Consider the following 21,953-nt stretch of genomic DNA (forward strand, 5'->3'; position numbering starts at 1 on the left):
TTTTTCCCCTTCAAAGTGATGTTACCATTTTTTCTTCTTCTAATTTACCAAATTTTTGGGGAAGTGTAAATTTCTAAAACGTGAGATTATAAAATAAAGAATGTTTAGATGCAACTTGCAAGGCCTCAGAAGTGCCGTTTCCGGCAATCTGAGAGGCATTGTGTGCCAAAAATTTTCGTGTACGCTACGCGCCAACCGATGGTGGCGCTCCGCTTAGATAGTGTCACGGGAACTTTCGGGCACAAAAAGTTCTGCCCCCCCAAACTGAAATGGTCCCGTACGCCTTTGTTCTGATATATCAGAAGCGAATCCAGGGGGAGGGCGGGTTGGTGCTATACACACTCCTTCCTTTTCAACCTCACACGAAAAGTTAAAAGGTGTTTAGTAGCACAACCTAGCGTGTAGTTTTAATTACCTAACTTACAGTCTAAATGTGCCTCAGAATACACCATTCCACGTGAACAATGTTACCTTTTTGTTCTGCGGGAAGACCCCAAGTGCCTCTATTTGAGAGTCGGTTTCAATGACCTAAGAGCCATCCTCCCTCCACCCCTCCCCTTTATATAATGCATCCATCCCTGTATGTTGTAGACAATAAAACAACACTGGATAAGTCTGGATTTTTTTTCTGAAAAATGGCGAATTTAAATATCCATAGCTCATTAGTAACAGTGGCTGGTCTTCTTAGTCTAACACACTGCACTGACCATTCGATTAGCTCCTCTGATGAAACACAAAACTGAATAGGACAACCGCGTTATTTTTTTTTAAGGCTACAAATGCTACACAGTGTAGGGGCGGGGGGGGGGGGGTCTGCGTCTTCGGCCTCTGTACGAGATCGTGTGATACGGTTTTCTCATGTAAATCAAAACTATGACACTCCAAAGCTAAAGCAGAGTTGTGCCTTCTGTTCAGATAATTCTAAATCAGTCTTTCCAAAACTACTGCATAGGTTTCCAGGGAAAACAAACAAGTTTTTCCGCCCCCCCCCCAAAAAAAAAAAAGAGAAAAAAGGAGAACAAAAGGCCAAAGAAATAATGTAAAACAATGAATAAGTTTTTTAAGCTTTGATTATTCCAAACCCTGACTAAAGACCACTGAAAATTCTACATAAAATAGCACAGAGAGTTTTGCTTTACTCCATTCATTAATTTCATTTCAGATAATAAATGCAAATTTGTTATTACACTTTTAACATTTCCTTAGGTAAACCAAACCCATTAAACGAAAAAGTCAGCAAAGGAAATAGATGGCGCTAAACCAATATGAAGAAGACAAGTTTACATACGTAACTGACGTAAATGGATACACATGCCGGCTATATATAAACATAACATGATTATGTGATTAGAATAAATGATAATATTTTTTTTATCATAAAAAACTCCATATGAAGGTTGAAATATCGAAAGAAAAAGATAGTCCAGATGGAGAAATACTATTGACGATGATCTTTCGAAAGACTAACATATTCGAAGTATTCTGGTGATAATTGTGACCAACTCCATGTTCTGCATTTCGAGACATTGATTGGTCAAACTGTCATAGTCTCTACCTTACGTGAGCTTAAAGCAAACATAATGTGTGATGTCATAGCGGCAAGCTGATACAAAAATGTATCGTTTTCCTTTAGTTTTTACCTTTTTTATATTGACCTTGTATTTGGATAAGGCTTCCAATATTGCTTTATTGAATATGAAGTTATCAATACCCTGATTTCTGTACTGTCTTCATATGTTAATGCATCCACATTTTTGACAAAGAAAATGTACAGAAGATGTACATATTACAGAAAAAAAAACATGAAAATAAATTTGTCAGTGTGTGTGTATCTATGGCAACACACCTGTTTGCTTCAAGTTCACTACTGTACCAATACATTTAAACTTCAAATGCTGTTATCTTGAAAACGTTATTAATAGAAATTATTTGCAAATCTCACCATGATGCTTAGAACATGTTCCCTCTTTCTTCATCTGCCAAATACACAATTTTCTATGCATTATCGTTTTGATACAAGTTTTACATCTTGCATATTACTCTGTTAAATTGTCCAACTATCCTTTTACTAAGAAACCTCCATTTATATTTATAACAATATAGCAAAATTTAGCATGAAATTGAAAACAAAAATAGGCAAGCTTAGTTTAAACCACACATCAGCTGTAAGCAATATTTTGAAACACATATTCATATATCCTTCTTTCTTCTCAGCTAAAGTTGGTTAATGGTATTGATAAAACATAAATAATGATGGATAATTAAAATTATAATTAAACAAGCCCTGAAGTCAATTAAGATGAGAGATTTTATCGCCAGAAATGAAGAACGTAGAGAAAACAATTACAGAGTCCTCATTGTTAGAAAAAATGAAACATTGGATAAAATTATCAAATTAAAATAATTTAAGCTTCATGGCACATTAGTTCCTTGATAAAAACAGTTAAAATTGTTATAAGAACAGCTGAGTAGGTTGGTAACTTGGAAACATAATGTTGTCATTATTTCTTTTGTTGTCATGGTTACAGAAAGAGAGCTAAAATTTTGTAACATATTTTACTCTTTGGAGAAAATTCCTTGGGCTTCTTGAGTAATTACAGTTATAGCAGGTTTGCAGCATCGCGTTTCGACAGCTATTAAATGCTAACGTAACTTAAATTAATTCATTTTCTGGTTGTTTTTTAGAAATACATATACTATATGTAGATACATATATATATATAGATATATATATATATATGGTTGTTTTTTAGAAATACATATACTATATATAGATACATATATATATATATATATCTATATATATATATATATCTATATATATATATATATAGTATGATATCAGAATAAACAATACACAATTGCACATATGGTTCTGAGGCATAAATACCCCAGAATATCTTTACTCTTGTGAGTTTTTATTCTTCTGCTTTCCAACACATTATATCCACATTATATCAAGATATCATATCCACCTAGCTACACATATATCAACATATCATGTCCGCCTAGCTACACATATATCCGCCTAGCTACACATATATCAACATATATCCGCCTAGCTACACATATTTCAACACATCATATCTGCTTAGCTACACATATATCACATATCATATCCACCTAGCTACACATATATCAACATATCATATCCACCTAGCTACACATATATCAACATATCATATCGGCCTAGCTACACATATATCAACATATCATATCCGCCTAGCTCCACATATATTTCTATATATGTTTCTGTGTATCCAGCGAGTGCAGATAGCTTCCTATGCCTCTTCAAGATCCTTCGCGAGTGATATCTTCACCTGTTGAAGTTCCTCTGGGCTACAGTTGTGGGGACTGATGACCAGGTGACCTTTGACCTAATGGATTGAACAGAACATTGTCACCATTATCAATTCTAATGCATTTGAGTTGATTTTGATCAATCATTTCATGCCGTTTGATACTAAAATCCAATTAAAATAAAAACTGAATCATGTTAATTAGCTTGACAAATCAACTTCATTTCAAGTAATGAAATAAAAGTCAATTTTATATTCTTGGAGATTTGTAAGTTGTGTTCAAATATGATTAATTCATTATATTAAAATATTGTGGGGATTAAAGTTTAAGCATTTTTGAAATTGTATATTGAGTTGAGTTATAACTTTCAAACATTTTTCATGACTATGTCATAAGCACAATTAATTAGATCTAACTTCAACCTGGGCCACAGAGCTGTATTCTCAACCCCCACCTTATTGCTCGTCAAGTTAACTAAAACAAGCACATCTAACATGCCAATACCGTCAGCAAACAAGAACTTTTCTGGATTTACACATTTTACAGAGCAATTTACAAATCTGAAACAGTAACAAGCAATCCACTTTTGTTTAGGAAGCATTTCATTCTGGTAGAGTGAGACTGTTAGTTGATTATCAGTGCATGCAGGTTATTCAGAGCAAAAAAAAAAAATAGAAGGAAAGATAGAAATAATGTTACCTGCGATTTTCTTAAAGGAGTTGGGGTGTGAAACGTCTTGAAAGAGTGCTGGGCTCTTGCTGACCTTTATAAAATAAGATTTAAAAGCATACAGGGAATTAGGAAGAAATCAAACTAAAGACCATTCCTATAGGGAAAATTCCAGTTGATAGAACGAGACTGCTAATTAATGCAATTGCTGTAAACGTTGGTGCAACTCTGGGTCAAAACCATGATGCGTTGCCAAATTTTATGACAAACTTATGAGTTTTGAAAGTTTTATCATATTTTTGGGGAATATATTTTGCAACAGCAGTGTGAGATGTATACAATGTCAACTTGTCAACTGTGCTGAAAATGTCTGTTATATATTATATACTTTGCATATATTATGAATATATAAACATATTATACATATATAGGACAAGCAGCTTCAAATTTCCCTCAACACCACCCACCCACCCACCCCCTGACTCCATCAACAACACACTCCCCTTTTTTTTCTGATCATGTAAGTTTATATGTTACCTCTTTAACATCTTCTGCAGGGATTTTGTGTGACAAGGACTAAGGTCCTTAGTTCTCAATTTGCTGGCTCCGACTGGGGTCCTTCGATTTCGGTGCGGGGTTCGGAATAAATTTGGGGACTGAGAGGTTTCCTGACGGCTTGAGTCGCTTTGACGAGTCTGTCGACGATCACTGGACACAAAAACAGGGTTATTGAAGCTACGACAGAGATAAAGAATACTACGATGAAGTTATATAAGTTTGGTGGAAATGAAGCCCAGGATATATAACTTTTGTGGCAGCTATGCCTAGAATACAGGGGGGAAACATCCCCCATTTTTAAAAAGACAAAACTTATAAAGTGCTCCTTTACATAACACAGAAATGCCACTTTTTGGAAAAAAGAAATTTATTCGATTTCCTTAATTCCATTAAGTAGATTTATAAAGTTCTCTTTTATTATTTAAGAAGTCCTTTCATTGCAAAATATACAAATACAACACAATTACACAGATGATCCATTTTGAGGTAACTTCATGGTTTCCCCTACCCCCTCCCCCAAGTCAAAAATCACATTTCAAACTGCCCTCACTGAGGGAGGGCTCGCCAGTGGCCAAAGTAGGTTACATTCAATCAACCAAATATTGCGTTAAGGACAAGATATCCAGATGGTCCTTTTCTACTAACAGCAGCTTGAAATAGTTTTCTCTTCAAGATAAAGTTTTACATTTTTTCTAACATTGGAATATATTTCTTTTAATAATTTATGCGGAGACTCCATTGTCCCGTAACAAATACCTTGTGACTTGTGTCATCTCACTGGAAGATGGCGCTTTCTCTGACCCTGTGGGTCGTTGAGTAGTTAATCTGCTCCCCTTTCTTCTCTTCCTGTAGACTGGATTCTCAAAAGAATTATCTTTATCCATCCTCCTCCTTCCGGGTTGTACGTCTCTCGTGACGATCGTAACCCTCGGGCTGTTTCTCAATGTGACCTTTCTTTCTGAGGGATTCCTCTGTCCAACTGAGCCAGCGCCTCTTGTGGACCTTGAGGCCCATGAGGACTGGTACCTGACCCTGGAGAGATTTAGAGAGGTCACCTCAGGTAGAGGAGGGGCCACAATATTAGAGGCATCCTGAAGGATACGCTGACCCAGGGGGTTGAGCACGTTTCGCACCTTCTGCAAAAATGACTGTGGTTGGTCTTCTTCTGAAACTTTACGAAAAGAAGGAGAACAATTTAAAGATTGACAGACTTGTACTAATGCCAGAGCCATCCCACATGACTTTACAACAGTTTACTGCTGGTATTTTGCCCAAGGACCAAACTAAACATTCGTTAGGACTGACCGTGAACTGTCAGGCGCTGCTGCCTGCCAGTTGGGAAATTGCTACATGTTGAGTTTCCCCAAAGGAAGCCGACCTACTTTCTTTGACTTGTAATTGCCTAAACCTTGGTCAGTGATACTTTCAAGAAGCACATGCTAACTGCAGGAAGATCCACGACTTTCTGTGTGACAACTGTCAAATTGAGTGTGGTCAAGTTCAGTCAGAGAGTGTGCAGTTGGTTTCAAAAAATGATGAAAAAAGTTTGGTGGAAAGTTTAAGAAGTAAATGAAAATATGTAACTTTGAAATAAAAGGACTAGCAGACTCTAGGAATTCTGAAAAGTTGAGTTTTTCAATAAAGTTAACCTTTAGATGTGAAGTCAACTGAGGTATAACATGGTATGTAACCAATCAAATTGGTCAATTTTAAGAATCAAAAGCACCTTAATTGATAAAAATTTCACAAAAAAATGATTTACCTGTTTTCTGTCGCTTGACTTTCTCGTTTTCTATACTACGTCTGCTTCTCTTGAAACCTTCAAAAAACAAATGCAGATTGTAACTTTCTTCTGAGAAATCAAAGTCAATAACCTGACACTGTTTCATCAAATTTATTCTATTCATATCGAAGGTAAACAGGCCCATGGTAGGGGTGCACTCTAATGGTTTTATAAATTTAGCGATGCAATAATCAAACCAAGCAAACTCACCAGGTTTTTCTGCCTCTTCTTCCACGATAGCTTGAAGAGACTCAATCTCCCACTTATCAACGGTCATCTTCCACACGACAGGCATGAACGTTGTTAGCTCCACACTGCGAGCGAATAAGAAAAAAACAATGAAAAAAAATGTAGTATCTTATTAAAGAAGCATAAATTTGCATAGGAAAGGAATTATGCTTCTAACTGATGGTTATGCAAGACTTTTCAAGCAGCTTTGTGCCTTCTGTTTTTTTATTTTCAGGCAATTTTATCAAATTAATATAGAATATTATTCAGAATTACAACTGCTTTTGATCAAAATAAGACAACTTCCTTCCTAGACTGTTTCAAATGAAGACAATTAAGTATTAATTAGTAATTTTCAATCAGTTCTATTATTGATGCGTTTCAATCTGGGTATTACTAACATGCAAATAGCAAATGATTTCCTTTTATAACATGATGATTTTTCTTCTTTTAAGAAATTAACATTTGCTGAACTACCAGTAAAGCACTCAAGCAAATCAACTGCATTGCTATGAGGTTATAAAATGTAATGATGCCTAATAAAAGTTGATAGAAGTTAATTTTGGTTAAGCATTTTCCAAATGGTTTATAGAAGCATCAGAAGCTCATTTGAAAGTCTATGATCATGGATGAATATCGGCGCACATCAAACAAGTTTTTTCGATGACTGTTCTCGGCATTACAATGCAGGCATGTTGACAACAGAACCAAAACACAACTGAATTTCCCAAAATATCAAATCATCGGAAGCGTCTACTGAATGACACTGCACAGCAGCAAATTTAGGTCCAGAGAATCTGGTTCCTGGTGGATTGTGAAATTAGGAAGCTATAGGAATTAGGGTGACCACTCTAAATGATTCGCGTACCCTGACGTCATATTTTATATGAAATTACATAAATAACCAATTTTCTTACAGTTGTGCGGGAGGATGGAGTAACTTTGGGAGGACCTGACCCATCTCATCACAGCTGAGGCAGCGAAGTCTGTCTAGATGGAGGATGCCCAGAGCGACCCGGAAAATGGTAGAAATACCTGTCAATTAAAGAAGTCAAAAAGAGAATAAAACAAAACACTTTGTGTTGTACAGGACTAGTTAGCAGACTTCATATTTTATCAAATCACTCAGCTGGGACAAACTTTTCTGTACAGTAGTTTTCATGTCCCGGTTATATACTGACAGTATGAGAAAGGTTAGGAATCTGTTCATACTGTCAGTACGAGTGCTTTAAAGCATGTTACAAGATAACAGTATAGAGTGGTGTAAGCATTAGAATCAGAGAAAGGTTAGGAACTGTTCATACTGTCAGTACGAGTGCTTTCAAGCATGATGATGGAGGACAGTATGGAGTGGTACAGTATTAGCAATCGGTAATTGTCTCAACTGGTATATCAATTATTATGGGAATGAAATAACGTTAAGATGACCTCACCATCTAAGAGGAGCAGGTCCCAAATGGCTAGAACTGTTTCCCAGCAAGGCATGGATGTGAAGAGGCACATGAACCAAGGAGTGACAAACATGAGTGGATTCACATCCAAAGAAATCTGTCAAATTTGATGGAAGGAAAAGAAATCAAATGCAATGAAAACAATGTTAAACTTTAATTAAAATATCAAAAGGGGCAGCAAACCCCACCTCCTCCAGACAGTGACAACAATATGAAAAATGCTTGATATTGTACATAAAGATATATACATATTTATATAATGAATGTGTAGCAAGTAGTATGTAAGTAGTAATAAATATATATACATATATATATATATAAATTAAATATATTTATTGCGTAGGCTCAATTGTACCCAACACGCTAACCAAAATAAGATTAAAAAGTTTGTTGATACTTACAAAATGTTTTCCCAACTTTGGATATCTCTGCAGAAGCAACTTCTGAAAAATAGCAGAGTGGTTCTGAATTCTACGAGAGAGAGAGAGAAAAATAGAAATGGTTTTTAAGAGAGTTTCGCAGACTCAGGCAGAGCTAGTATATTCAGGATTGTCAGAGAATATTGATTTATAACACAGGAGTATTACATTATACTAATGTGAACAGTTTTCACCTTGCTAGTGGCATTGCAACATGGCAAACTAACCACAATGGCAGCTCCTTGGCTGGATTTAAAGGCAAAGCAGTTCAACCATCTTGTTAGCTTTCAGAGAGATTTCTGTGAATAGCAACTATATATAAACCTTCTCTGTATGGGAGGTACGGTACCACAGTTGAAAGGTCATATCAGGGTGTTGCCATGTGAACACCATGAACAATGTAAGCATTTTGTGCTCAATGATGCCATTTTAGACTTACTCAATTCTTCTATCCTGTGTTTGATTCAGTTTCAGTGTATTTCTCATTGTATCCTCATAGAGGTGTCAGAGACTGGTAGCAGTATAAATTTATACAATATACCAAAACAAAATGATGGCATCGTTATAATTAAGAAGACAAAAGAAAAGGAGAAAGGGAATAGAAGTCAAATTTTCATTCATGAATTAAATGAAGTTAAATGTGAAGAAAGGCATCATCACAGCTACCACTATCACACATTATTAATTAGGTTAATTAATTAATTAATAAATTAATTAGTTAGGTAGATTAATTAGAAAAGGTTTCCTTTATATTAGAGCAAAATCTACTTACATTACCAAGGACCATTCTAGATTTCAAGTGGAAGATGTTCTAGTTTTAGAGCTTGGTCTAGTTCTACAGTAAGATTTCATGTTGTTTTCTCTTTATTCAGTTCACTATTCAAATATTACAGTGAAATTTAATTTTGAAATTCAAAACTTTAGAATATTACCGCTGAAGAGATGAATCAAAGTATCCTGAGAGATATTTAGGTTTCTCAAAGAGCGCCACCATTGCCCAAAAGCTTTCTTCTTCAGATGCCATTTGCATCAGTAACATTCCAGCTATGTACGACATGCCTGCAATGAGCAAGAACGAAAAAAATAACACATATGAACATCATAAATAGTAGAAATGAACCTAGACAATAATTGTCCGTCATTAAGCATATGTTAAACAGAAAACAGGTTTGATAATTAATATTAAACAATAACAAATAAATAATACTATAATGGTAATATATGTGGATTCTAAAAAAAAATTTTTTTAAAGAGGTATATACAGGTTTAGTTAGGAGAAGATCCAAACTAGGGACTTTTGGAATAACTTAACTACAGCAAAAGATGTGATGTGTACTAGGTATAATGGTCAAAAGGTTTCAAACACTTCACAATTTTCATGATATTTGTACAAAGACTGGTGTTTTTCCTTTCCACACTCATACAAGTTTTCAGTGGCCTTACGGTGTACTTAACTTTTCATTTAACTTGCGTCTAACATATCCTTTCCTACAGTACATCTCCAATGAGTATTGCTAGTATGGATGGTGTATAAAAACATCACCAATTGATGACAAATCCTCCACTCTACCCCTCCCACACCCGTTTTCTCTCTTCATAGAATCACTCATATATGTACCCATCTTATTTATAAATTAATTGCTTCTCACTGAGAACTGATTTGATGAATGGTTGACAGAAATGTCACACACATTGGCCACAAACCCACCAGTCTCCTCCCTCCCTCCCTCCCGCCCTCCCTCCCATCCCTTCCATGGAGTCCCAAGGATATATCAACCCTTGTAACCATTTATCTGATCATCATAATGTACAGTATGTAGACTACAGTACAGAATGCCAGATTGTTTCGCACATACCTTGACAATAACCGACCTCAGAGTTGTAGATGGAGTAAGCAGATAGAAGCCGGAAGAGCGAAGCATGTCCTTCCTTGGCTGATGTGTCACGTCCCATGAAGAGTCTATGAGTTGGAAATGTTCTGTCTGAGAAACAGAATGGAAAGATGAAGAAACAAAAATGATATATCAAAGACAAGGGTAAGTTATAACTTGTGACAGCTAACATTTTTGTACTGCAAAAAAATTCCTTACCCACATTATTAATCAATGTGTAATGGAAAGCTACAATGGATACTTTTAGCAAGACCTTCCACTCAGCCCCCCTTGCTCCCCCCCCCCCCCTAATCATTTGCTTTAAGTTATCGGGGACCATTTTCATCAGAAGTAAAACATACAGAAAATAATTAATGCTGATTACATCACAAATGAATTCTGCATCTTGTACTTTCAACCATTTCCAGAATAACATTTCCCTCCCAGGGAATAACTTATTTGGTATTACGTCACACCTACAGTACAAAGGAACTATAGTAAATTAAAACCGCTATATGAACAGTGCTAAATTATTCTTATAATCTGTCTTGAGTCTGCACTTTCCTAGTTCAGACAATGTTATTATAACTTACCAACATCAACAATTATCTGCCTAAGTGTCTTCAAAGCAATCAGATGGCCCATCTTTGCTGGTTTGTGAATTGTACCTTCCACATTTTCATTGCCGTTGCCAGCTTCCCAAAGTTCATGGTTGTGTATATTCAACGAGTATTCGCTAACCCCGAGCTCCACCAGTTGCAGTCTAATGGCTCGAATGCATTCCTGATGGCCAAATAAAAAATATTGAAGATCAAGATATTAAGCAAGTCTCTAGATAGATATAACATTTGAGGGATATTTATGTGGTTGAAGCTGATTGCTTAAACAAAACTACTGGGAATTTTCTGGGTCCTTAACAAAAAGTAAAAAAAAAAAGAACTCCTAATTGGCACAAGAAGAAACTGACCATTTTATAAAGGCAACCACCTAGACTTATTTCAAAGGGTATCAAATTTGTCAAAGTTCACTTTATCTTAATTTCAAGCTTTCTGTTTAGTTTATTGTCATATACCTGGTAACTAAAGGATGATGTGCTTCTCAACTGTTCGCATCCTAGAAGTGCTCGCCACACATCCCGCCTCATCTCTGGTGGCACACCTCTCTTTAACAAGCATCTCAGTCTACCAGGATGCTTCATGTGAGACTCAGGCCAACCTCTCAAAAACTTCTCCCAAAGAAGCTTCTGGTGGTTGATGGTTGAAGGCGATGTTACTATGTCATTTCTGGAAATGAAAGTCACCATTAAGAAAGTGATATCTACTGTTCCATGGTAACTGATAACAGTATAATTACAGAGTTTCTTGCCTTTTTTATTCAGTCTAAGTGATTTATTACGCATACTTAAGTTTCTTACCGGTCACAATAATTTAGAGGGTCCGAACCTTGGACAAGAAAGCACTTTCAAAAGTTTAACAATTTTGAGCACACCTTAACCTGCAGTAAGAGAATGGTGACCTTAAGACTTGTGTGTTTGTGATCAGTTCCAACTTGCTGCACACTAGATATACAGTATGTCACTCCTTACTAAGGAAAGGAAAACATAGGCAATGGAATTGTGATTCACAAAATAAGGAAAATAAGTACTCCCTGTAATGGCAACCTAATGACACTTCGTCCCTATGAGTTCAACATACTGTACTGTACACTACAGGAATTTTGGTGCAAAGAAAATGCATCTTTGGTTAATTTGAACAAAGTGGCTATTTTTACGACCAGGAGTAACAATAATTTCTGGTTACACATGCGCAGTTGCTTTAACATGGCTATTTTTACGACCAGGAGTAACAATAATTTCCGGTTAGGGTCACCCTTCTGCATGCGCAGTTGCTTTATTTACTTTACTGCGTATGCGTAACCGGAAATTCGCCGATGTCGTAAGAATAGTTTATAAATAATTGTTACTCCTGGTCGTAAGAATAGTCACGGCCTAATTTGAACATTAGAATTTTACCTATTGTACCAGACTGTCTTACAGCAGGAGATGCAAGCACCTCCCTGAGGCTCCCTGCCAATTTTTTTTTTATGATAGCGCCTAATGGCTGGAAACACAGCCAAAATGATCCTGGGACCTAACATGGCAATAAAAAGTACACTGTATGGTTGGCGTTTATGTCCTCTAGCAGGATTTTTGCCGACTTCACCCATTCAGATTCATATACTGTATGTCTATTATTAAAAATGAATAGCTTACGCTAGATACAATATTAAAAGCTACAGAATATGATGCATGTGCTTCCCAAACCAATTCCACACAATTCTTAAAAATGTTGTAATTAATTTGTATTTAGCCTAGGCAGAGATTATAATTTATTAGATTTACCACAAGTTCTTGTGACACTGCTTGTAATGTAAGGCTCTTTTAAGTTAACCATACATTAGACCTTATGTCATATCAAAAGTAAAAATATCTCTAGTGTTTTCCCCTACTAGGTAGTACTAGTACTAGACTGTTATAAGTTAGGTAAAGTTCTGTTGGCCTACTTTAGCCTTAGGCTTTCCCTGAATACTTAACATACTGTAGGCCTAGCTGTTTCTATGGACAACCAAACGGGTGTTACTAAAACGAATGACAATTGCGTTACACATAACGAATGACAATATGTTGTACACACTAAAAAAGTGCGTTGACTAAAACGAATGACAGTAATGACAGCACAGACATTTGCTCAACCGGATATCACAGTTCAGACTTCGTGGGTATCTAGATCTAGTAAAGTACGGACAAGATAAAAACGCACCTTATACTAAGCGAAATTGTAAGTCTGATTTTACAAAGTAAATTTAACGTCATTTTTCCGATATTAATTGTTAGAAACTAACCATAATCTTGAAACGGCTTCAGTTATCTTTCTATATAAATCTACAGAGGTAAAAAGCACAGCACCCAAGCGCATTCTCACCCAAAAACTTTCCCTGTGGTTTCTATCCGTAAATTACACCAAAACCCTGCAACCACGTTATATGCGATTTTCCTCAAATCGTTTTTGCGCAGAAAACCAATAACCGCATTTACTCCACTCCGTTAACCATTCTATCTCCACTCAACACTGTCATTCGTTGTCATTCGTTGTCATTCGCTGTCATTCGCAAATGATAATTAACCCTGTACAAAGTCAATTGTCATTCGTTTTAGTTTGTCCCCAACCAAACATAGTAGACCAATATGTGATCAAATACTAGCACGACAAAGTGATCACAATTTCGGAACTAGGCCTATATGTTACAATTATGGAAATGTGATCATGGCGTGGGAATATTTTTCTCACAATATACAAAAGATTCTGCCAATAGGTGGGCCTAATGATACATGCACTTTACACTATACGTTGTTTTTTAATATTAGGCTAGGCAAAGGCCAGTGCTAACGCTATTTGGTTTCAACTGAGCATACTTTCTGCACATGCTGCATCTTTCATCCTCGTCTGCACCTGGGATTACAGCAAACCCGTGTTTATCGAAAACATTCCCCTTGTAGTTATCCATTTAACGTTTCCTTCTGATAATTTAGTGAAATCTTTGACTAGTCTTCGAAGAGTTATCTCGTGCCAAAAGTGTAGACATAACGATGTTCAAGTGCAAGTTTGACTTTTTGAATCTGCCGGTAGACTTCAGTGTTTTGAAAGTATGAGCCTGTCAGACGCTAGCTGCCATTAATATGGAACGCCAAACTCAGCACAGGTGGTGTTGCTTATGGAACGCCAAAAGGACCACAGGTGGCGTTGCCACCCTAAGCAGGAGGTGCTACTACCCTTAACAGCTACTTCTCTAACAGGTGGTGCTACTGCTCTAAACATGAGGTCCTTCTACTCTACTACCCAAATACCATGGCCTAACCTTCATGGTCACCCACTATAATACTGGTTAGGCTTGAGGTAGACAATATGTGTGATATCTCATGAGGGGAATATATGCTGTACATTGAAAAGAAGGGGTGGAGGTGGCTTTCTTTGTTAGGGTGGGTGCTTTGATGCATAATTAGAGGGTTTCCCAAAAGGTTTTGGGATAAAAATTTTAAAAAATAAACACAAATTATATTCTAATTTTTACATTTATTATGCATTGTAAGTTAGAAAAGAAATCTGGTCAGATTTGAATTCTGTTACATCCCTTGTTGTGCAATGTTACAATAAACATTCTCATATATATCATATGTAGAAAAGCAAGTGCATGGTTGCGCTTCTCTCATCATCAGTTGCAATTTTGAGGTCCCAAACTACACTTCTACAGTCATAAAATACAATTCTGTGATAATCAAATACAGTTCTATAGTCATACACTGCTGTGGTTATTCAATACAGTTTAACAGTTACAAATGTAACACTTTTCTTGAAGAACTTGACCAGATGAAGGTTTACAGATAAGGTTACTTTTCTTGGACTGCAACCTGGACAACTATGATCCCTACTTTCTATCAGTCTGGTGCCTCTGTATCAGCTTTTATCTCTACTTACTATCAGTCTGGTGCCTCGTTATAGCTTTGATCCCTACTTTGGATCAGTCTGGTGCCTCTGTATCAGCTATGATCCCTACTTTCAATCAGTCTGGTGCCTCTGTATAACCTATGATCCCTAGTTTCTATCAGTCTGGTACCTCTGTATCAGCTTTGATCCCTACTTTCAATCAGTCTGGTGCCTCTGTATCAGCTATGATCCCTAATTTGGATCAGTCTGGTGCCTCTGTATCAGCTTTCATCCCTACTTTCAATCAGTCTGGTGCCTCTGTATCAGCTTTGATCCCTACTTTGGATCAGTCTGGTGCCGGATCCCTAGTTTGGATCAGTTTGATGCCTCTGTATAACCTATGATCCCTAGTTTCTATCAGTCTGGTACCTCTGTATCGGCTTTGATCCCTAATTTGGATCAGTCTGGTGCCTCTGTATCAGCTTTTATCCTTACTTACTATCAGTCTGGTGCCTCTTTATCAGCTATGATCCCTACTTTCAATGAGTCTGGTGCCTCTGTATCGGCTATGACCCCTAGTTACTATCAGTCTGGTGCCTCTTTATCAGCTTTGATCCCTACTTTCTATCAGTCTGGTGCCTCTGTATCAGCTATGATCCCTACTTTCTATCAGTCTGGTGCCTCTTTATAATCTATGATCCCTACTTTCTATCAGTCTGGTGCCTCTTTATCAGCTTTGATCAGAGCCCTTTTTGAAGAATGCGATGACTTTCTGTTGGAGCAAAAAGAAAGACTTAGCAGTAAGTTTTATCTCACTATGCTACTGAAAACATGTACATTTCAGCATTCATATTTCTGAATTTGGGAAATGTTTTTCAAGCAACTGCTTATTTATGCCAATCACATAACACAGGTTGATAACAAAGTACTGTTGACTTGTTGTATTAGTGTTGCAAAACGTGGCTTCACGTAGCTGTTAGCATTTGCCAACCTAGAACAATTTTACTGAACTTGCCAAGTTTAGGAAATATGTTTAAAATTAAACACATTTGTAAACATTATAGACACATTTGCTTCCACAGGCTAAATAAACAGTCTAGGGATTGGAGGAAAGCTCATCCTTGATCATGAATATGCATTCCAGAATGATTCAAATGAACACAAGTACATACAAAAAACATTTGTTTCGTAATGATGATTATGTTATTGCTTACAACAATAAAAACCTGACATGTGATATTTTCCTTAATATAATAAAACTAAAACTTCCAAAAGTGTTACATTACCAAATCCTTTTATCGACTTTTACACCAAGAGCTTTACCTTATTGGTTCTATTGGGTCATGATAAACTTCTGTTCTCGGTGGTAGTACGCCGATACTGCTGTTCAGCGATTCACTTCTTGCTAAAGCTACCACAAACCCATAGAAAGTGCTTCTTGAGGCTTTACTCTGAATGTCAAGCAGGACAGATGCAGGGGGGTATCTAGAAGTAACGCAGAAAGCAAAATGTATACATTTTGAAAGACACAATTCTTGTCGTAGACATGAACTGCCACTGCAATTCGTGTTGACAGTATATCACATAACCATACATTCCAATATAGATATATGTTTAAAGCAGATAGCAAAACTTAATTGTGGATCTCAGACCGAGGATCCCATTGTTTTTCCATTGTTCAAATCCACGTACCCTAACCTTAAAGGCATTGAAGACTTGCCCCAAACCGCGTGCGGCCATCTGAAAAAGTCAACTTTCCGTTGCTTGCAAGCGACGTTTTGTTTGTGTCGCTACAAAATGCAGACAGTACAGTAATGAAACATGATACCTTGTTATCTTTAGCTGGACCTGAGATGTCCATCGATGTATTTTTTGTACACTGTACTGTGGGTATTGACCGCAGCTGTATGTACTGACTGTACACTAGTGTCTAATAACCGATGGTAGCAAGCTGTGTTGATGTGTATATTTTGCGATCGATGGTGGTGTCTAACACTTCTGTTACACCTCATTCGAAACTAGGTCAGATTACCGGCATTAGAGGTTTCTTTTTGTGCTAGTCTTCACACCCTTTAATAATATACCACTGAACAAAAGAATTCTTGCAAGGACATGGTTATTCTTCAGAAATCACATTCGAGGCCTTGGAATTCTTTTGTTCAAGTCCTCAGGCAGAATACAAAACAAACGTAAACATACACGCATATGCATATACACACACCCATCCGGCTGCAGGACTACAAAGGTTACGATTATCATCAAAAACTCCAAAAGTCGAAAAGGGGACACAAACCCACCTATCAAATTTAGCTAATATTACAGAGACTTTGTAAAAACAAACTCGCCTGTCCCCCTCCCCCCTGCACACCCCAATCAGGTTTCAACCTTTTTTTAAACAAAAACCACCAACCTGTATCCTATATCCTGCATATCATGCATCACAGCATCAACAAAGTGTTTACTTTCTAGGCCCTCTAGGGGCATGGCGATGCCCTCTAGGGGCATGGTGGTGCCCTCCAGGGCTGCTGCTGCAGTGGTAGCAGACTGATTCGTCGAGGCACTTGGAATGTAAACTGTCCCTCTAGGACTCCTCACTGTCGTTAATAATTTGTCATAGATGTCAGAACAGCGGTCCAGAAATTCTAGGAATGAAGAAAAGATGATTAAAAACAATCATGAATTCATCAGGAGGCACTAAGATGATATAGTGATGGGGGGGGGGGGAGGGGTAGAATGATTTCAATGCTTTATTGTACATACAGACCTTCTTACTCCATTTCTTTCTGTGCCTATCCAAACATATATTTATTTGGCTTTATTTGGATTAAAGCACTGTTAAGGTCGATATGTTCTCAACTTCTCAAGTCTTTTCATGATTTTAATTTGTTCATGACAGGTGCGGATCCAAGGAGACAGGGGATGTGGGAGGGTGTACCCCTCTGTTTCAAATAGACCTGTATGTCATAGATTGGAAGTACATCAAGAGTGAGTCAGCAATAAACACCATGTTGTCTATGGTCGTTAAGAGCAACTATTTCACTGTACATCCCCCTCAAATGAATAGAAAATAGCAGTGTGTGCGTTAATGCAATAGAAATGGTAAGACTATGGAAGATTTGATATCAAGTAAAATGCACTGGTTGGATTTGTGGACACTTAGGAATAAAAACTTAAGGTAAGTTACTAAAGTTAACATTAAAAAAAGGTCTGTCTAATAGACGAAACATCTTTCAAAACAACGGTTATCTTGCTTTTTGCTATAAATATATTGACTTACTGGCTTGGGTATTTAAGAATGATGATATTTAACCTGCCTGCATTCAATTTATGAACTTCAATCTACCTAAACCTTCACTAAATGGTAACATTTAAGCACTATGACCCCTCCCCCCCACCCCTCCACCGCCAATTGACACAAATCAAGAACAAGATTGACTGCCTCCACTTCCTCCAAATCTATCATTCTGAAGGCTGAAAAGATCTACAATTATTGTGTTAAACTCAAAGGGTATAGATATATATTTTTGGTTTACCCTCGTAGTAAAGTTGCAGCTGAAAGGCATAAAGAAAATCAGCAAACGATGTGAGGGAATCCATGGCATCTTCCAAAAAGATGATACAAGCTGTCTTCTGCACAAGGTCCAGGGGAAAGTTAGGACAGATTAAACACAACAGGGAATGGTATTCTCTGACATTCAGAAGATCTATGAAGTTAAAGAAAATTGGTCATTTCAATGTGAGAAAACAGCCAGTTCATTTCATTTAACTTACATTTTATTACTCCTTACTCATGGAGCCTCTTACATACCAATACTTAGACATTATTTACACTTACCTACAGTATTTCCTTACTTTTACTTACATTTATATTCTCCTACCTTCCAGATTTAACTTTACTATAGTAGTTGATCTGGTTTTTACCAGTACTCTCCCATTTTTTTTCAGCCAAGAGATCATTAACAATGGACTTATTAGATATATACACCACATCTTGCCACTAGACACCAAAACAAATTACATTACCTCCACTTTTTCCAATTTGTCGAAAGCATATCCAGAAAGACCGAATGAAAGAGGCACGATTATGGGGAGTTGCACGGACAAACTGGTATTCCCTATAGAGTGTGTGGTTACCTTTTCTCAGTGTGCTAAAACTTTGCAGGAGAAAAAGTGTAACAGTTACGATATATGTAAATTAATGGTTAGTTAATGATCAGAAATTAACACTCTTCAAATTGCATTGACATTGTCACTGTACATAGTTTTAGGATATCCAAACTTTCATTGAACCAGCTTTCATTTAACTGTGCAGGTAAAGTTGCATAATTATCATGACAAGTCAAATGGGGTGGGGGATGGTGGGGGGGGGGGTGTTTGAACCCTAGCCCATTAAAAAAATGAGGTGAGAACTGCCCCTAGAGTATTATCTTGAGTTCTCACACATGATAGCAATATAAATAAATTATCTATTATATCAAAGTCCAAGAGGATTTTCCTGGGTTTGGATATATGTGACATCATGGAATAAATTGGATAAATTAAGCACTTACTATTCCTGAAAGAACTGAGCAGGATCAATTTTTGGATAGTCTTCTTTAAAATCAAGGAGTTGTTGTATAGCATCTTCAAGGTAGAGTAAAATATGATGCTTTGCTGCGATAAAAGAAAGAATGTATGTAAGAGTAGGATCCAGGCATCACTTTCCAGGAGAAGAAATAAGCTGCCAGCTTATATGTTCATGTCAACAGTTGTTAAATATTACTTAGTGTCCATGATAGTGCATTATTGTATGTATTTGTGTATGAACCAGGAAAAATCAGGTCTTAGTACAGTATGTCTACAATCCTCAAGGTTTAAGGTGAATTTTTTAAGTGGCCTTCACATGAGGTATCAGTAATGCATAAAATATACTAAATCGGTTGACACAAATAACTAGTGTTGTTGACTCGACTCAATGACTTCAAATGAACAAAGGCAATCTTCCGGCCCTAACTTTAAGGTAGGCTGAGTGAAATGGGGTACTAATTTAGAATCCGTACCATTTCGACTACCTGACAGGCGCTCTCCCACATTCATGTAATCACTCCCTATCTCCACCTCCCGTTCTTCTATCTCCTAACCCTATTTCTTGCCCCTAGCCCTACTTCCTAACACATAACGCTATTCCCTGCCCCTAGCTAGCCCTAATTCCTTACCCCTAACCCATTCATATGGTACGGATTCTAAAGTTAGGCCTGAAATCGTTTAGCCAAAGGCCTAGGCCTGTCGTTGGTAAGTTAGTGTACATGATGCAAAACTACTGTATGCTATGACTAATCTGTAACAATAGGTTGCTAACCTAGGCTAATTAAGTTTGACATTGGCCCTAACTGTTAGACGTAACGGTCTACTTCATCATTTCATGCTACAGTACAGTAAGTTAGTATGTGGATGAGATTAGCCTACCCAAATAATCCTCTGGTGTTAAAGAAAACTTGTCCTCCGTTGTGTTATTGGGAGCAGTCCTACCGTTCTTTGTCTGTTCGTATTCGGACATCGTGAAAAGTAACTTTGCCTATTATATACTGTACTCCTGACCCTAAACTTGGTAACCTGCCACCAGTCTTAAAACCTGATTGTTACAAGCAACGGTGTCCTGTTTTCTAAATATACAATATTACGCATAACGTAGGCCTGTGAGGTAGTAAGGTTAGCGTCGTGTGTTGCTACACAAATCAATTAGCTGTAAGGCAAATCTGACATATGAGTTCTAGTTGTTCTGTGGTTCCACCTAACAGAGATAATGGCGCCATTCCAAAATAAGCATCCACTTCTGGTTACACTTTCGAGTGCTGTTCAACTTCTTACTGACAGTGGCGTCCCCAAGGGTGGGGGGGGGCCTGGGGAAACGTGCCCTCCCACAATACCCCAATGCGTTTTGTAGTGTTAAAAATTACTGAAACAAAAACGTTCTTTACAAAGGACGAAACGTATTATGTTCATCAGTTAAACTTCATTCAACCGACCATCACAATAACCAGTTAATTGTTTTCTCACTAACAAGGAGGCCCCTGCGTGAACCGCTAGTGCTTGAACTTTACTACTACCCTGCATGAATTTAAATTTTCAACACTCTTCTCCAAGTTGTAAACTTTCCCAGAACCCTCTTGAGATGGAGGGGCTGAAGTATGGTTCCGCACCAACTTTTCAAGCGGGAAACATTTTTTTTCTTCTCTCATAATGGATAATCACCTGATAGCATGCACCAAATTGCATCTTCGGACCCTTAAGTTATTTAAAAACAGTACTCAGAGCAAAGGGTTAATTTCCATTTTTGTATAACTTTTTGATCCGCCTCAATTCCTCAATTAAAAACATGAATATCGGACAGACTAAGCCCGAAATTTCTTGAACATAAAGTTACGTCAAAAAACAAAATTGATTTTTAGTCATTTTCTGCTTGTCAAAATTTAGGAAAAGGGTATACAACCACACGGTATTTAGAGTATGATGAGACGAATTTCAAATAGGACAGAATTAGGTGTATTGGGTCGGAGTCAAAGGTCAATTGAGGCCTAAATTGTGTGGAAAAAAAAAATGTGCCACGGACTCTTCCTAAATCGACAGTCCGATCAAGGGGTTTAAACTTGGTGGGTATAGGTGCCTGATCATGTAAACTTGTGCATGCGTGATAGAACTTAAGTCAAAAGTCAATATACAAAATTGTTTCTTTTGGCCATGTTGTGCTTGTCATCATGTACCGTTATCTATGTCCAACATGGTGACGGAGGGACACTGAGCAATCTGGTGAAAAAGGTGCAGTATATAGAAGAGCAGCATGAGGAAACCAGTTATCTTTTTTCAAGTGAATGAAACTGCTGAATATGATGCTGATGATGACAATAAGTCATTAATTCACACGGTATTTAGAGAATGATGGGGTAACTTTAAAATAGTACTTGTGTGAGTGGTTGTTAAGGGTCAAGGTCAACTGAGGTCAAATGTCAATTTGGCCTAACTTGTGAGAAAAAAAATGTGCCGCAAACTCCTGCTACACCGTAAGAATGGTCAAGTTCAAATGTAACTGTCTGAACAAACGGCGTACTCTTTAGCAAAGTTAGGATGTTAAGAATAAAGTCATGAAGAGATGAGATATGCAGCTCCATGGATTGCCCTCTTATTGGTTGTTAACAGACCTTCATGTAACTCCATATCGTTTTATAAATATACGTTTT

General features: G+C 37.2%; 2 protein-coding genes across 6 annotated transcripts; both read right to left on the reverse strand.

The window, feature by feature from the left end:
- Window positions 1-2,769: 2,769 nt before the first annotated feature.
- LOC139969850 (uncharacterized) lies at window positions 2,770-13,972 on the reverse strand. Of its 4 annotated transcripts, XR_011793814.1 has the most exons (15): window positions 13,731-13,971; window positions 11,352-11,562; window positions 10,873-11,062; window positions 10,265-10,390; window positions 9,341-9,467; window positions 8,391-8,460; window positions 7,972-8,086; window positions 7,456-7,573; window positions 6,521-6,624; window positions 6,290-6,346; window positions 5,284-5,698; window positions 4,507-4,704; window positions 4,000-4,063; window positions 3,124-3,377; window positions 2,776-3,008 (listed from the first exon to the last, which is right to left on the reverse strand). XR_011793814.1 is itself a non-coding variant. In XM_071975180.1 (14 exons), exons 1-14 carry the CDS (start codon window positions 13,820-13,822, stop codon window positions 3,282-3,284), a joined length of 1,956 nt encoding a protein of 651 aa, XP_071831281.1. In that variant the 5' UTR covers window positions 13,823-13,972; the 3' UTR covers window positions 2,770-3,281. The 4 variants fall into 4 exon arrangements, 3 of the variants coding, with proteins under 3 accessions (XP_071831281.1, XP_071831280.1, XP_071831277.1); XM_071975180.1 differs by having other exon boundaries at window positions 2,770-3,377; window positions 4,507-4,677; window positions 13,731-13,972; XM_071975179.1 differs by having other exon boundaries at window positions 2,772-3,377; window positions 5,284-5,692; window positions 13,731-13,972.
- Window positions 13,973-14,383: 411 nt separating this feature from the next.
- Window positions 14,384-20,466, reverse strand: LOC139969851 (centriolar satellite-associated tubulin polyglutamylase complex regulator 1-like). Of its 2 annotated transcripts, XM_071975182.1 has the most exons (8): window positions 20,185-20,466; window positions 19,290-19,392; window positions 18,763-18,893; window positions 18,273-18,443; window positions 17,150-17,381; window positions 16,063-16,224; window positions 15,445-15,511; window positions 14,384-15,150 (listed from the first exon to the last, which is right to left on the reverse strand). In XM_071975182.1, exons 1-7 carry the CDS (start codon window positions 20,273-20,275, stop codon window positions 15,451-15,453), a joined length of 951 nt encoding a protein of 316 aa, XP_071831283.1. In that variant the 5' UTR covers window positions 20,276-20,466; the 3' UTR covers window positions 14,384-15,150; window positions 15,445-15,450. The 2 variants fall into 2 exon arrangements, with proteins under 2 accessions (XP_071831283.1, XP_071831282.1); XM_071975181.1 differs by having other exon boundaries at window positions 14,384-15,511; window positions 20,185-20,465.
- Window positions 20,467-21,953: the final 1,487 nt, after the last annotated feature.

Source organism: Apostichopus japonicus, chromosome 7 (assembly GCF_037975245.1).
Source record: "Apostichopus japonicus isolate 1M-3 chromosome 7, ASM3797524v1, whole genome shotgun sequence".
NCBI lineage: Eukaryota > Metazoa > Echinodermata > Holothuroidea > Aspidochirotida > Stichopodidae > Apostichopus > Apostichopus japonicus.